The 17507-nt window shown below is 38.2% G+C and overlaps 2 protein-coding genes across 2 annotated transcripts in view; both read left to right on the top strand.

The window, feature by feature from the left end:
• The first annotated feature begins 1431 nt into the window (after positions 1 to 1431).
• Positions 1432 to 6835, top strand: LOC140169649 (UDP-glucuronosyltransferase 2A1-like). Its single transcript, XM_072192933.1, has 4 exons — positions 1432 to 2530; positions 3129 to 3345; positions 4262 to 4481; positions 5808 to 6835. The coding sequence occupies exons 1-4, from the start codon at positions 1673 to 1675 to the stop codon at positions 6091 to 6093; spliced, it is 1581 nt and encodes a 526-aa protein (XP_072049034.1). The 5' UTR covers positions 1432 to 1672; the 3' UTR covers positions 6094 to 6835.
• A 5027-nt stretch (positions 6836 to 11862) lies between these two features.
• LOC140169650 (uncharacterized) overlaps positions 11863 to 17507 on the top strand; it is a 35533-nt gene continuing 29888 nt past the window's right edge. Inside the window, exon 1 of the mRNA XM_072192936.1 lies at positions 11863 to 12213. The gene's annotated coding sequence lies outside the window, so the exon portion shown is untranslated. The remainder of the gene's footprint in view (positions 12214 to 17507) is intronic.

Genomic DNA, 17507 nt, shown 5'->3' on the forward strand with positions numbered 1-17507 from the left:
TATTTATTGTGCAACATCTACAGTCTGTTATAAAATCTTAGTTGTTGGAGGCCCAGGTGTTGGAAGTCATTACTATATTGTTGAACGGATAGCTAAAGCATTAGCTCAACGGGACCATGATGTTACTGTGTATGTAGACAATATGTACACAAGGCATAGGCAATCGCCGCCTTTGAAATTTATCATGTACGAGTCTTTGGTTACTATGAAAGAATGGGAAGGTGTAATGTCGAACACAACTTCAAGCTTCCTGTCAGGTGAGGATTTTTATCATCGAAAAATATCATCGAATTTAAGTGTTAATTGAATAGCAAAATTATTACACATGGGGGGATTTGAAATTTGTAATATGTTATCAAAAGCAACATTTTGAAAGTATTTGACGACGGAAACAAATATTCAACGACAAAAACCTTTACAATAATCACAAAGCTGAACAAGGTAGACAATTTTGTTGCACAGTAGTCTCATGTTGTTCCGCCTTTGCATTCAAATGTAGGCCACTTCAAGACGTACTGTCTAGAGCTATTATGGCAGCGTGGAGGTGGCCACGTACGTATTTATAAATATAATCGAAGCATACTGAATACTGTGTGGTGTACCCATTCGAAACAATAATCCTTATTCATACATGAAAACTTTCATATCGCTTGCAAAATATTATACGAGTACTTCATACAAAGCAAAATGTTAAATACACGCAACTAAACAATGAACGTGACACACTCGATGCTTTGTGTCCGCATGCTTCAAATGTCCTATGGTCACGTTCACAAGTTGGCCCACCTGAAATTAATACTCTATTTAGGGTGCGATGCTTGCCTCCATGTATACAGGGTGATACAAATTTACTTCATTATCAGACATAATTGATTATTCAAACGTTATGCTCCCTTCGAAGCCAATATTTCATTTCAAACAATGTGCAATATTCAGTGTTAATTAATCTATATGTGTATATTAGGCTTGACAACTTTATTTATTTTATTGTCACAATTTAGTGTACTACTTCTAGTGACTCTTAAATAAATATTTTTTTTTTGTCCATTTCAAGTAAACATCTCAAAAAAGTAACTAACCCCCCTTAAATAATGACCATTATTCAAAAACGGGCTATTGTATTACAAATCTGTAAAATACGTTGGAAGCAGAATTTATTTCTGCGGATTTTGACACCTCATTTGATACGATAGCCCAAAAAACACTAAAGCACCGGTCAATTGAATGTAGCAAGGTCCAGATTTGAAAGTTGCACTTACAAGTAAGTTACAACAATACAAAAACACTCAGATATCATTACGCAGATTTCCTTCCATTATACTGAATACAAATCAATAACATTTACTGCAACTTTCAATTCTTGGGTTAAATTGATTTAAATGTACGCGTCAATATTTAGTCAATTGCAACAAATGAGGTGTCAAAATGTGCCGAAATAGATTCTGCTTCCAACGCATTTTACAGATTTGTAATACAACCATCCGTTTTTGAATAGTGGTCATTATTTAAGGGGGGTTAGTTACTTTTTTTGAGATGTTTACAAGGCCGCACATATCCGATCAGAGATCCGGTGTACAAAAGGTTTTGAACCCATATGATAACTGACTAACAGACGATTTACTCACATCCAAAAGAGAATCAATGGTGTATTAGGGGTCGCCAATACAGAAATATGGGGCTACTGAGTGTTTACTCCTTCTTAATGCATTTAATTATTTACTGTGCAACATCTACAGTTTGTTATAAAATCTTAGTTGTTGGAGGCCCAGGTGTTGGAAGTCATTACTATATTGTTGAACGGATAGCTAAAGCATTAGCTCAGCGGGACCATGATGTTACTGTGTATGTAGACAATATGTACACAAGGCATAGGCAATCGCCGCCTTTGAAATTTATCATGTACGAGTCTTTGGTTACAATGAAAGAATGGGAAGGTGTAATGTCGAACACAACTTCAAGCTTCCTGTCAGGTGAGGATTTTTTTTCACAAATCCAAAGTCAACTAAAAGCAGCACCTTTGATTTTCAAACTGTTGAGAGATCAGTGTCGTGCTGCACTAGTTGATACGCAGCTTCTGAATCAACTAAGAAATGAAAATTTTGATATAATTGTTGGCGAATATACCATAACAAGTCTACTTGGACAGGCGCTGGATAAACCTTATGTTTTTATAATGTGTGCACTGCCTGCGTCATGGCAATTGTCGTTGATCTACAACCCAGTCAATCCTTCATACATTCCCGCTCTTCTAACGGGTTTTGACCATCAAATGACATTTACGACTCGGCTAATGAATACTCTTCAAATATGTATGGACCATCTTTTCATTATGTTTAAAATACTCAGAGATTATGATTATCTGAAGGAAATTCACAACATCAAACTAGACGCGTCGACTTATGAAGCTTTTAGTCAGGCGGAGCTTTATTTCATGAATACTGATTTTACATTAGATTTTGCCAGACCATTGATGCCGAATACCATACCTGTTGGTGGGATCTTAACGGGTCCAGCAAACCCTCTTGATCAGGTAAGTACTCACATCTATAATACAAAATGGTATCATCTCTGCTGGTAGAGTTCAATAACCTTCATTTATTAAAATAGCCATAGCTTCAAAAAATGACCTCATGTTTGGGATCAGAGTAAATCATCATGGTCGGAAGATGAATAGAAACAACAACATTCAACACAATCATAGTTGGGAAATAATTGTGAAAATGCCCCTTATGTATTGTGGTTGCAGGTGTCCTCTACCCAGTGACAAAATAAGGTACCAACATGCTTGAAAATAGTGCGTTATGTCATAAAATGAGTGCTCAGTCGCAAAATGTAGAAATTCTAGCTAGTTACAAAGCAGGCCAAAAATTGAACACAGTTGCGCTTTCATCTGCAATTTCGGCTCAATAGGAATGAAAATCACTATTCTGAATATCAGTTTGAAACTCACTCTCCCTCAGATTATCCCACTACAAGTTCTATTAAGCACCCTACTACCGGGTAAGGTGGTAAATCAATGTTTTTGTTAAGAGAGTGATGTAGCCACCATCCAACCCCTTCCTACCCCAATGGTAAGACCAGGATTAATATTTAAAATATAATAAAAAGAAACGTTTTTCTTTCCTAAGGAACTGGAAGCTTTCGTACAGGGATCTGAAGAAGGAATTATCATATTTTCATTGGGTGGTTATGTGTCCATAGTGAAACAAGATATGGCTGATATGTTTGCAAGGGCATTTGCAAGACTTCCGCAGCGTGTGATATGGAAGCAAAGGGGTAAAAACCCGAGAGTCACACCTCCAAATGTCAAAATGATGGAATGGATTCCACAAAATGACTTACTAGGTAATAATATAACGCCCATGTCGATTAGTATGTTGAACCCGGATGTTGAATCGGATTTGCCGTTTGGTTCATTAAGTTGACTGAAATAATTGCTAAGATTGATTGCTAAGATTACATAACACATATAATTCGTTTTGCTTTTCTCATACTGACGAATACCTGAATACTATAAACCGTCCCTGTGCGATTCGCTTAGCGCTGGTAGCGACAATGGCAAAATCGACTTTACATCACAAAAATGTGGATAATGTCCTCTGTAGTAACCATACAACAACATTACTGGTTCATAGTCATCGGATATTTGTCATGAGCAGGTTAAGTCCCGCTGCTGTCAAATTTGGGTCACGGAGACGTGATGTCGAATGTTGCATTTAACGGTCATTGGCGGATGCGATATCCTGTACTACAATAGTATGCATGTAGAAATGCATGTAGAAATGCAATGAATAAGTTTGAAATGTTAACAAACAATCATTCCAACTGTGCTCTGTAGTCTCGGTGTTGTCAAAGCAGTTTCTTAATGCATAACTGATAAACGTCATCTTTTAACAGGCTTTAGCCTATAGCTGTTTCGTCAATCTCGTACGTCGCGTGAACGTGTCTTATACCTCCTGGCTAACTGTTAACCGGTCATTGAGATCACTTTTTGAAATTGGTCACATTAGGATCACTTTTTGAAATTGATCACTTTTGACAAACTGAATTCTGAAGTTTATGGTGGAAAATGTGGTAAATGGAATGATTGCCTAAATAGTTGAGTGATATACGCATCCTTATCTTATTGTATCAAAATTTTAAAGGTAATGTCAAGCCTATTGGGCCATCTTCTTAGGTCATGATATCCTTCAGATTGCTGAATTTTGCTGGCGAAAACTAAGTACCAATACAAATTATTTACGTATTTATTTTGATACAGGACATCCCAAGACCAGACTAATAGTATACCAATGTGGCGTAAATGGCGCATATGAGGCCATTTATCACGGGGTACCAGTAATATGTCTTCCAGTGTTCTATGATCAGGCTGACGTAGCTCAACGCCTTGCTAGTAAAGGAGCTGGTTTGAGACTTGATATCAATACAGTGACTAGCGAAATGTTGGTTAAATCCATACAACGAGTACTTAATGACGATAGGTGAGCGTTGGTTCATAACATGTATGTTGTTGGAGTAGGTCTTCCTGGTTGAAGGTGGGGTATCTGTACCGTGCCACGGTTCATTTTGGGTACCTTTTCATTGATCGATGGATGTGTTTTCAGTTGATACCAATGGGCCTAATTTTGGGGTCTTTTTATGAAAATCTGGATGGGTTGCAAAAACATCAAAAAGTAGGCACCAAGAAAGTCGGCATCTGAAAGTCTACCGGGCACATACCATGCGCGTATTTGGGGGGCTTTGGGGCGGCCAAAATGTAGGGGCGGCGGAAGAAGAAGGGCGGCAAAAACAGGGGCGGCAAAAACGAAGGGGCGGCAAAAAGAATTAGTAAATACAAAAGGGCGGAAAAATTTGATAAAGCATAAAAATTTGTGAAAAAATGTGCTGCTTTTAAGGCGTTAGCGCCTGAAAACTTTTTTTTTTTTTGCTCTTCACTTTTTCAAACGACCGAGAAAAAATTAAGTCAACCTTTTCGGGCTGTTGAGGAAGGGGCAGCAAATTGAATTTTCTTCAGCCCCCCCCCCTGGGGTTGGGGCGGCCACGGTACACCACTGCATACTGCTACAAAATATTGCAAAGAAACAGATACCTCTCCCCCTCCCCCACTACAGTCAACCCAACAACCCACCCCACCCCACCACGCGTCCGGGTCCAGTACGGCTATTAAACATACACGTAGACTTGGTATAGTCTTGGGACCTCTTGGTGTCTTGTAAATTCCATTATCATGATCAAGTTTGTCGTTGGGACGTGGAACCTGAAATGGACCTGTTGCGATAACCTGATATAAAAGGCTTCGTAATGGTTTTCCATGGGAATCCATTGGTTCCAAGCCCACTACGATAAATGTGCAAGTTCGTGACAGACTCGGGTCCACATAATTAATCTCACAGAGTTAATCCTAAAATCATTCATTCCAATTATGAAACGAATAACGAATAATCGTAGAGATGACAATGTTTTAAAAAATGTATTCTCGGATGTCAGTTATAATTCAATTATTTAAACTTGTGATCTCAACACAAAATTAAGACGTACCTCAAATATAAATTTCGGTCACAATAATATTTTGACCTTCATCTGGAGACTGGTAACCCAAGTTCGGGATCAGTGACCTTTAATCCTCAAACTCGATTGTATACTCATGGTAACTTATATCGGCCCATGTCTCGTTTGAGTGAAGGTTGGTTGATTCTGAAGTTAATTTACAACGTCACACCCCGTTCAAAGTATTTAGCGTCTAGTCAAAACTCTAGTGTTGCTTTGTGTTTTAATTCGTTTACTCTCTCCTTGTTGTTTATCTTTAGCTTTCGTTCCAACATGCAAACCTTATCAACCATCTTCAAAGATAAACCAAACCACCCAGCTGATGAAGTCGCTCTCTGGACTGAGTACGTCGTACGACATGGTGGGGCAGGACATCTTAGATCTGCTGCTCATGATTTGAACCTCTTCCAATATCTACTCATTGATGTCATTCTGTTTTTGACTTTTTGTATACTTATTGTGATTGTAGTCATGGTGACATGCTGCAAGTGTTTTGTTGTCAGCGTTAAAAGGAAGATTTGTCCTAGAAAAATGAAACCAGAATAATTCAGTTTAGGTTTCAACTATGTAATAAATAAAAATTCCTGGGGCGCATAATGGATGTGATGTGCTGAAATGTAACAGTTTAGATAAAATTTTCTTCTTTAAAACAAATGTAACATTAGCATAGTAAGCAACAAAAAAAAAAACGTTCGCCTAATGGCGCACCTAGGCTCCTTTGCTTTGGGGGTAAATTTCATGTACAAATAGAGAGCTGCCCTTATTTGCTGGTGGGATTTTTTTATAGGAGGGCACTTTTAGTTTGCGTCTCAAATTCCAGTTATGTCAAGGGAGCCCATAGCGCCATTAGGCGAACGTTTACGGTATTGCAGTGGGAGAGATGTAAAATCGTACTGCATGGAATGCAAGATGATTGGCTTCAAATAAAAAGCAATAAAGCTCAGGTTAGCATTTCGGTTACTGTTGTTAGGAAATGTTGGGGAAGCGGAATTGCTCTATTTAATCCTATGGTGTGTTTTCAAAACTGGTATTTATTTCTTATGATTGACTGCGTTGGTAAAGAAGACAAGAATAAATAATCTGAACAGAAGTTATTTAACCTAGTAACTTTGTAAAACAAACTAAATACTGAAAGAGATGAGTTTACAATATGACATGGTGCTATAATGCAGTGCATTCGCCTAAAATGGCGGGTTGAAAAGAGGCTACATTTGAGCTTGGGGCACAATTTCAGTCTCTATCGGCAACATTGTTCTGCTTTTATTAAATTTATTGGGGTTTGAGGGGATATTTGCTAAACTTCGACAGTAATTTTCCATTGAACTCACGCTGTTAAGTTGAGTAAGTTTTTACCACTTAGTCGAGGGCCTTTCAAATTTTCTGAGTATGTACCACTTTTAGGCGCCATTTGTTTCAAAAGCTCCGTCGGCCGTCCACATTCAAAATTATAAAGTAGATTGAACACATTGGTGGTATTCAACGATGTTTTAATTGACATAAAATTATACTGACGTTTCGTACAAAAGTACTTTTGTACAAAACGCTGTTGAAAATTGGTACATTACAAGTGCATTTAAATTCTGATCAACACTTATTGGTATTTAGGTTCTGTCCCGGTGGCTCGGTACGTATCACCTCAAACTTCAATTTCAGATTTGATAATAATATTAGACTGAGCAATGTTCAGAAATTCATACATTTTACCCCACGCATGACTCAAATTCAGTTCCTAATGTCTTGTCTCTCTAGTCCAGTATCCTCTATTAGTTGCTTAATGTAGTCCTTCCGTGGTTGTCCTCTTGATCTTTTACCATGCGTAGGCTGCCACAGCAAAACTCTGGAAGCTGCCTCTGTTTCAATTCTGGCACAGTGTCCACCAAATCTCAGCCTTTTTGTTTTTAGCCTTTCAGAGATTGGGGGAGAGGTTGCCGTACAGGTCCTTATTGGTGGTGTGCGACTGCCAGGTAACATTAAGTGCTTTCCTCAGTTGTCTTGTGTAACAACCATCAAGCGCCTTCCTAAATTTTGATGTAATAATTGTATAATTGTCCAGGTTTCTGCACCATACATCAGAACTGTTTCGACTGTGGTGGTGCCAAAGCTTGGTTTTACGATTTCTAGGTAGGCTGCTCTTCCATATCTTGTTCATGCTGTTGCAGCCCCGGCCTCCATGCCTGGGCTTTCCTGATGTCGATCCAGGGTATTTGAAATCGTTAACTACTTCAAACTCGCTTCCATCAAGTGTTCGGATTGGGGATGCAGCCATATTGCAAACCATAGCCTTGGTTTTCTTGGCGTTCATACTGAGACCGACTTTTAGGGGTGGTGCAATAATTATGTGTACCCCCGGGGGTGAATTCTCAAAATGGTCTGCCAAAAATCGCTTGCCCCCCCCCCCTCTGGACGTGCCAAAAAAATCTTTGCCCCCCCCTTTCGACATGCCAAAAACCTTTGACCCCCTTTTGATGTGCCAAAAAATCTTTGCCCCCCCCCTTACACATGCAAGATTTTGGGGAACCCAAATTTAAAACCTAAAATTGTCTTATCATATACGGTAGTGCGAGCGCAGCGAGCAGGAAATTTTGCATATTTGAACGTATTCCTAACGTTTTCCTACGCCTTTTAGGGCGTAATATAGAAACAGTGCCCAAAATATCTGTGCCAAAAATTGCTTGCCTCCCCCTTTCGACCTGCCAAAAATCACTTGACGCCCCCCCGGGACGCCCCTTTGACCTGCCAAAAATGCTTGCCCCCCCCTCTTGGCCTGCCAAAAATCTTTGCCCCCCTATAATTCACCCCCCAGGGTACACATAATTATTGCACCACCCCTTAGTGCTGCAGTCTCAACAAGATGGAGTAGCTCTTCGGCATCATTGAGACTCAGCTGTCGGCCATGTCGTCAACAGTGTTCTCATAGGTGTTTCCAATAGCCGCCACGAGTTTCTCTGGTACTCCATGTGCTCTTAGAATGTCAAGCATTTTCCTTCGATGGATGGTGTCAAATGCCTTTTTAAAATCGATGAACAACAGTGGTGCTTGGAGATTGTTGTTGTTTATCTCTTCAATAATTCTTCTCAAGGCCAGTATTTGTGACACTGTCGACCTTCCAGGGCGGAAGCCATTTTGGTTCATTCGTAGTACAGGATCCATGAAGGGACGGATTCTGTTGAGTAGTAGTCTGTTGTAGGTCTTTGCCACTATGGATGATAAACAGATGCCTCTGTAATTCCTTCTGAGATCACCGCTTTTTGGAATTGGGATGCGATTCAGAATTGATCACTGCACTGCTTTCCTACCATGCAGTAATGCCTGTGATCTCAACAAAAAATTAAGACGTAGGCCCTACCTCAAATATAAATTTCGGTCACAATAATATTTTGACCTTCATCTGGAGACTGGTAACCCAAGTTCGGGATCAGTGACCTTTGATCCCAAAACTCGGTTGTATACTCATGGTAACTTATATCGGCCCATGTCTCGTTTGAGTGATGGTTGGTTGACTCTGATGTTAATTTACAACCTCACACCCCGTTCAATTTAAAAAAGCATTTAGCGTCTAGTCAAAACTCTATAGTGTTGCTTTGTGTTTTGTGTTTACTCTCTATCTCTCCTTGTTGTTTATCTTTAGCTTTCGTTCCAACATGCAAACCTATCGGCCATCTTCAAAGATAAACCAAACCACCCAGCTGATGAAGTCGCTGTCTGGACTGAATACGTCGTTCGACATGGTGGAGCAGGACATCTTAGATCTGCTGCTCATGATTTGAACCTCTTCCAATATCTACACATTGATGTCATTCTGTTTTTGACTTTTTGTATACTTATTGTGATTGTAGTCATGGTGACATGCTGCAAGTGTAATGTTGCATTTAGTTACTTTTATTGTCACTAATTATCTGATATTTTTAACTCTTTATGACCATTTTACTATTGAATACTTTAATTTTAATAAACATCAGTATAATTTTGAGTTCAACGAAATGGGTTCATCATGACTAATAATAACATATTTTAAATAAAATTCGACTATGGCATAGTCTATCTGCCCGTCTGCCCATAATTTCTAACACGTTTTAACGCTATAGCATATGCAGTACCAGTAAGGGCTGTGCAATAATTCAATGAGCCCTGGGGGAGGGTAAAATTGGGGGGGGGGGGAGAATTTTTGGCACTGAGCCGAGGGGGGGGGGGGCAGGGATTTTAGGCATACATTCTTGGGCGCCTTTTAAATTAAACGCTTTAAAAATATATATAAATAAATAAATAAATAAATAAATAAATAAAAACAAAATCAACCACTCAAGATCAGTATTATGTACACTACCATGAATAATTTGCGTTATTTAATACATATAAATTATTGAACTTAAGAGTGAATGACTTAATACAAAATAAACAAATAAATTAGTAAATATGTAAAGAATGAATGAATGAATGAATAAATGATTGAATGAATAAATGAACGAATATTCAATGAATAAATGAACGTTGAATAAATTGAGAGAACAAACATGAATGAATAAATGAATGAATAATGCCCGGGAACCAAGGGAGAACAGTGCCAGTGCATTGATTGGTCATCCCAGGTTATTAATAAATAAATAAGTAAATAAGTAAATAAATAAATAAATAAATAAATAAATAAATAAATAAATAAATAAATAAATAAATAAATAAATAAATAAATAAATAAATAAATAAATAAATAAATAAATAAACATAAAAATACGGGAACTTGAAATGACGGTAGTATATGGTCATTTTCACAGTAAAGGGTGTAACTTTTGATTTTTAGGGTCAAAATTTCAAACCACTTAAATATGTTTCTGTTTACTGTAATCATGCATAGAAGCAACTTAAATTCCAGTAAAATAATGTTTCAAGGCTTAAACCTTTTGATTTCTGATAACAAAATTGACATTTCCATTACATTTTGGTTAAAATCTAAGAAAAAATTTATTTTACATAAGCTCAGAAAATTATGACATAAAAGCTGGAATATATGTGAAATCCCATTCCAAAGTAAGTCAACAGATATAAGTTAAATTCTATACCATGTTTTGCTATGTTTGTAATTGCAATTTTGAAAATTTTTAACATCAAGGGTCATTTGCAATGGAAATTTCCCAACCGTAAACATATTTTTTAAGTTTTAATTGGGTTCCTAAAATAATTTGAATGTCTAACTTCATGTACAAATACTACTTGAATTCTTCTTGCGCGCGCATCAAAACTCAAGACATATTCTTTGTCATTTTACACATTGCAACTGACGAGTGTGGATGGGTCAAACCATCCATACGAAACAAATTTGTATTGCGATGTGGTAATTTCATTTGTATAATAATAATATAAATAAATAAATAGATAAATAAATAAGTAAATAAATAAACAAGTAAATAAATAAATATGTAAATAAATAAATAAATAAATAAATAAATAGAATTATTCAAATAAATAAATAAGTAAATAAATAAACAAGTAAATAAACAAGTAAATAAATAAATAAATAAATAAGTAAATAAAAAAATAAAAAATAAATAAATAAATAAATAAATAAATAAATAAATAATAAGTAAATAAAAAAAATTAAAAAGTAGTTTTTAATATGTAGATATAGATAAGGCCGTATAAAATTAATGTTTTGGTTCTCGTCCAGAGGATTTTCATGAATTGATGAGGGAGGGAGGTGTTTTTTTTTTTTTTTTTCCAATGTAAAATTAGCATTGTCAGTAGTTTTCGGTCTTCTCCAACAGTGCTCGAGGAAACGATGAGGCCCTTTTTTTTCAAATGTGAGATTCTGAGGATAAACCCCTAGAGTACCACAAAAAAGACATGGAAGTGATGCTTGTTCTCTAATAAACTTATTTATATGTATGAAGATTTCATAAATCATTCCAAAGTCCTAAAAACATTGAAAAATCTAAAAAAAAAAAATCTGACAAATCCCAGAAATTGAGGAGGAGGGACGAGAACCAAAATATTAATTTTACACGGCCTAAATATGGCCTATACATGTAAAAATGGATGAATAAATATATTCAGTATTGGTATCTGCCATAAATTTGCATACCCTACTTTATACTGAGAGCCCGGACTGAGAGTATCACTAGTACTGTACGTACAGTTTGCTTTTAATAATTGGAGAAGATCATCAGAAAAGCACTGAAAATTGCATGGACAATCAAACTCAAGCATGTGATTTTCAACATTTAAGGGCTAATGTCAAGGGCCCTTTCGTAATTGTACATTAACCAGTACGGGGCCGTGGACACTGGGATCGAAAAATCCCCAATACGTATCCTCAATCCCAGAAGGCTCGGCGAGACTCAAAAGACGACGCCCTTCGGATAAGCGGATGTGCATGTAGTCGCGAATAATTACATACAGCGCCCAATTTTGGGCGTGAGGGTCCTTTGTGTCCGTCACCAGCCAGTGCTTTGCGAGTTAACATTGGGCGAGATAAATTACATATTGGGTGGTAATTTTCAGCAACAGTAGACGCGTCTCCTGTTCACGTGATAACAGTTCAACGTTCATCGGGTCTCTTCTGCGTGCAAATGTCTGGTCTTCGACTTCGGGACCGAGAAAAGACAACAAATTCGCACCAAATTCAACTACTTATTCATAACAGAAGAAGAAACCAGTGGCACGAAGATTTACCTGGTAACTTATAGAAACTATTTGTCATCAAATAAAATGGCAATTGTTGTGTTTAATTGGAGTTAAATTGTGTGAAAAATATGACACTTTTCCAGATGCGATTGTTTTATTCGCTATTTTGTGAGTGCACAGGAACGTGTATCAAGGCCATGCCAGCGACAAAATAACATTGCATTGACTGTACTCAGTTGTACTGGAGGTGTACAAAAAATGTGTATGATGATCGTACGCGTGTATTGTGTCGTGGTGTGGCAGAGTTGCCTTTGTTACATGTTCATGTGTAATATATAATAATAATTTAATGTGATATCATAATACATGTAATATGGTGTGCTGTAAATCAATAAGTTTTAAACAAACAAACATGCAATTTGCAAAAGACTGCAGACAGTCACATTCATCATTTCATGGACGGTGACATATAAACATTGTAAATACACGTCATAAATCTATAACATTATAATATTAATGATACTATTTTTTCCAGATTTCCTTTTACAAATTAAAGCCATGTTTCCATGGCACAAGAAATTAAATTGATTATTTTATTTTCCATAAAATGTTAGCTTTTAGGCCTACTGTCAGATATGTCCCCTTAATTTACAAGCGGCTAGGGGATGCAGGGGTAACCTTGTCAATCAATGGTTCTTCTATTGTCCACCAAAGTTAAGCTTATGACATCACCAATACTAGGGTGCATCATACGCCCCCTATGTCAACGGATTTTATTGCTATTTGGTGAAAGTGTGCCACTTGCTAAAATATTAATCCCCACCAAATTTAAATTCAATCCGAAGTCGTCTAGTGGGTCCACCGGGAGCTCAAAGTTTCGACGCGATCTTTACAGCAAATGCCGCGATTTCACATAAGGCAGCCATTTATATTCCCATTACTTTACACAGTGAAATCATGGCTCCCGTATGTATTTTGTATTCTATTCATGCTTAAAAGTGTGGTAATGGAATATTTTATGGTTTTACATCATTTTCTAGTGATTGACAAGTGTTATACAATTACTACTGCATCAGAAATGAATAGCTGCCCTATACAAACATGTATATTTCCATTACTTTGACAGTGAAATCATGGCTCCCTGCATGAATTTTTAGGCTTAACAGAGTAGCAATGGCTTCATATAATTTTTAGTGACTGACAAGTGTTGTACAATACTACTATTCTCATATATTGTAAATGAGACTATTCACCTTGTCCAAGTCGCCATGCAGTTTCATTAAAGTTGCAGTTTGCGTTTTACTTGCAGATTTGGCCGCTTTCTTCTGTCGTCTTCCACAGTCTGTAAGATAGCCTGATAATGCTCCTCAGAACGGGCAGCTGACAGGAAGTCAGAACTTAGCTTTACACCACGCTCTGCTGCATCGTTTACAACGTTAATGGCACGGACATTGGCAACAGAGGTCTGGAAAGCTGGGGATTGAGGCCAAGTGTCAACGCTGTCTGAAAGGAAGCCATCATCAAGCTGCAAAATGCGCATGGTGAACCAAGAGTCCGTTCCTGCTAGGTCAGCTAGGGTTGTTGCTTCTGTGATGTTTGTTGGGAAATTAGGTTTCTTGAAGCCTTTACCATAGCGGTTACTTGGGATGATAATTTCTGTGTCAGGTTTGACTGCCAGGAGCTTACAGGCTAGAGCTTGTTTCTCTACTCCAGGTACTTTTTCACTGAAGAGTGCTAGTGGAACCATCTCTTCCGTGAGATACCACAGATGCCGCTCCATTGCTGCGATGGCACTTGCAGAAACACAAGCATTCACCTCTGAATACAGCAACAACTGCTTGTATAACTTCAAGTTGTTATACTGGTAGCATCAACAGCATTGCTACATGTTAACCACCATGTGCTGTATATGATGGTTGCGAATGTGACAAAGTCGCGAATCTTGGGGTTGGTGCTTTGTTGTGACTGTTCCTTTTGGGAGTTGTCGAATATGATCTTGCAAAAGAGAGATCTTGATTGAATATAATAATTTGGCCATCCACCTTGCCTTATGTACTGCTCCTGGCCGCTTGAAAGTGATGGAAGTCTGGAATCCAAGGTAGAACATGGAGAGCTCAACAAACTCATTATAATCATCTCTTACACGATCCATTTTGGACCTCAGGACAATTTCAGCATCAGCTTTGAATTTCCGCAGTAAGGTCTGTGTGTCTGACTAAACTCAGTAATGTCAAATTGGGCAAGTGGCTGCTCGCTATTCTGCGGCAATATGTTGTAGTTGGATTTGTATCGGGAAAAGAGGGTTACCTCAGGTGATTTGGATGTCTCTATTTGGAGATCCTTGAAGATTTGGGTCAGCATGACCTCGCCTACATGGTGTCGGCATGCTGACCATAGGAGTGCTTTTCAAGATGAGTCTGGATTGCAATGCATGCAGCGGACATATGGCCTGTGTTAGAAGCAGTAGTATCAAACACCAAATTTTTTATGTTGTCAGCACAATTCCAGGATTGGAGCAAGTTGACAGATAACTTGGAGATGATGTCACCCGACTTGCGGTCTGTACCAGGCCTGTAAGCCGGTACCCCAAGGAGTTTCACATTATTAGTATCTCCCACCAGGACACTTAGTCTTTCCTCCTTTTCATTTTGGTTTGAAATGGATGACATAAGTTTCCGTCCCAGTGCAGAGATGCAAACTTTGGCGGAGTCCCTGCCTCTTTGGCTGAATTTGCAATGTCTCCCACCACTCTCCGTCTAGATTTGTCTGCGGTGGCATAGGATAAGGCCAATTTTGAAGTATCTCCACCAACTTCTCTTACTAGTTCTTCAGTAAAAGCAGATTGTTGTGTAGGTGTTATTCCCATTCGTGTGCTAAGAGAAACAAGATTTGGTGATGCCAAAATGTTATGAGGTATGAAGACTGATGTTCCTGTTCGAGTCACGACGGTGTCCTGTTGGAGTTTCTGTATCACATTCAGAATCGCTATCAGATGAGTCTGCATCACTATTGCTATCTTCACTGGAACTAAGAAGAGAATGAAAACTAGTTGATGGTTCATCCATCTGCTGTTTACTTCTTTCTTGTCGCTTTGCTTCTGCGGCTGCATGTTCTTCTTTATGTTTTATTTTTGCTGCAAGTACTGTATCACTGGAGCCAAATGTTGCACATCGATCTCCTCTCATGGAATTCAGGAACAAGCGGTCTTCTGGGATTGTAATCAGTTCATCAACATTTTGTGGCCAAATTGCAAATGTTTTACCGAGTTGGCTTTCAGCAAGCTGCAATTTAGCACAAGTAGCTGGAGTTTTTCTCCGCGAAAGTGGGATTGCTCGCATCTTTGCGTTTTCATCGGCAAGCTGTATGATCTTCTTACATGCATTCTTTTCTATGATCATGGGAATGTTAGCTTTGTTGTAGAACTCGGCGGCCGCGTCTTAAACAAGCTTTGCAGTCTGATACTTGGTTTGTTTTGAAGCTAGTCCTTGCTTTTGGTTATACAAGTAGCACCGTAGAACCTGTCTGCTTGTTGGAAGCTTTGATCCTGTGATAATTGAATCGGCAGTAGTGATTCCTTTGCCAAGCCCAAATATTTCAATGCTTTTTCTTGTACACGATTTAGAAGTTGTCTTGGATGACTCTGGGGTTTGTTCTGCACTGGCAGAACTTTTTTCAACCATATTGTCATTGATATCAGGATGTTGATAGCTGCAGTGAAGACAAACAACTTGTGAAGATGCTGAAGAAAATCCCAATTATAGGTCTATATACTAAGGAATAAGGTATTTCTCATCAGGGTCAACAAGATGGGGCATGTTTCTTGTCATCTCTCTGACCATGAAATCATGCTCTGACAGAAACATAAACAAACAACCAGAGGAAGTACTATTTATAGAATTATTAATACCCACTTTTCCTAGAATTATGTAAGATCCTTTTGAGAAAAAAATACAGCCATACAGTACTCATGGAAAGCAGACAAAGTAGTGACATTGACATGTTGGTAAATGGCAGCTATTAGCTTCTAAGGCAGCTATTAGTTAAAGCAGTATGCCTAATTATTGAACAACACTTGATAACATCAAATTTCATTTGCCACTCTTTTAAAGCAGTAGGGCCTAGTATTAGACACAAATACATATGGCAGCCGTGATTTTAATGTGCAAAGTAATGGAAATATACATGGCAGCTATTAATTTCTAATGTAGAAGTGATTCCATGACACCATGCCAACTACTTAAAATGTTGTGAAACCATTAAATATTCCATTACCATTGTTTTAAGCATGAATAGATGCAAATTCCATACGGGAGCCATGATTTCACTGTGTAAAGTAATGGGAATATAAATGGCTGCCTTATGTGAAATCGCGGCATTTGCTGTAAAGATCGCGTCGAAACTTTGAGCTCCCGGTGGACCCACTAGACGACTTCGGATTGAATTTAAATTTGGTGGGGATTAATATTTTAGCAAGTGGCACACTTTCACCAAATAGCAATAAAATCCGTTGACATAGGGGGCGTATGATGCACCCTAACCAATACGTTTATAGCCATGATTAGTGTCTGACCGATCAGGTCCCTATCTGAATCGGCCGATTGGCCGATCAATTCCCTCTTTGATCTGCCGATTCGATCACCGATTACCAATTCCCCAATTGTAAACAATGGCTGCCATCGCCATGAGTAAATTTCACCTGTATGTTGAAAGGGTATTACCCTAAGTATTACCATAATTATGCTCTGAGCACAAAACTACACTCCCGTGCTCATTTACAATACTTAATTTGACCATGATTATTCTAAGTTCAATTTACCTTTTCCCCCTGATATCTGAGTCCGTCGAATCATTTGATCGCCCCATAATATTGTGTTTACGTTCAAGTCAGCATTGAGTTTTGCACACGGCCCGTAGCTGACACGCACCTGTGTAACCCGGAAGTGTTGAGTTTTGCACGCGGCCCGTTACGGTAGCTCTCTCCAATCTGACACGCATGTGTGTAACCCGGAAGTGTTGACCCGCTACTTTTGTTTGCATGCAATAAAAGTTAAATAATTATAAAATATTTAATACAATTTGAAATGAGCCATTCCATGTCAACTCCAGGGATGTGCACCGCAGCACCTCTTCAATTTTTTTCTTTTTCTGTGTGGTGGTAGATAGTGATGAGAAAGTAAAATCCTGAAAATTTGAGCTTCATACTCCATTTCGTTTTCCCGTGGCATCAATTTGAAACTTAGGGTGGTCAGTGTAAAAAATGTGTCCCAACGCGAAATACGATGTTTGGAGGTCCATAAATGTATTAAAAGGGAACCCCCAACAACTTTGAAACTATATATCCTGGG

This window comes from Amphiura filiformis, chromosome 14 (assembly GCF_039555335.1).
Source record: "Amphiura filiformis chromosome 14, Afil_fr2py, whole genome shotgun sequence".
Taxonomy (NCBI): domain Eukaryota; kingdom Metazoa; phylum Echinodermata; class Ophiuroidea; order Amphilepidida; family Amphiuridae; genus Amphiura; species Amphiura filiformis.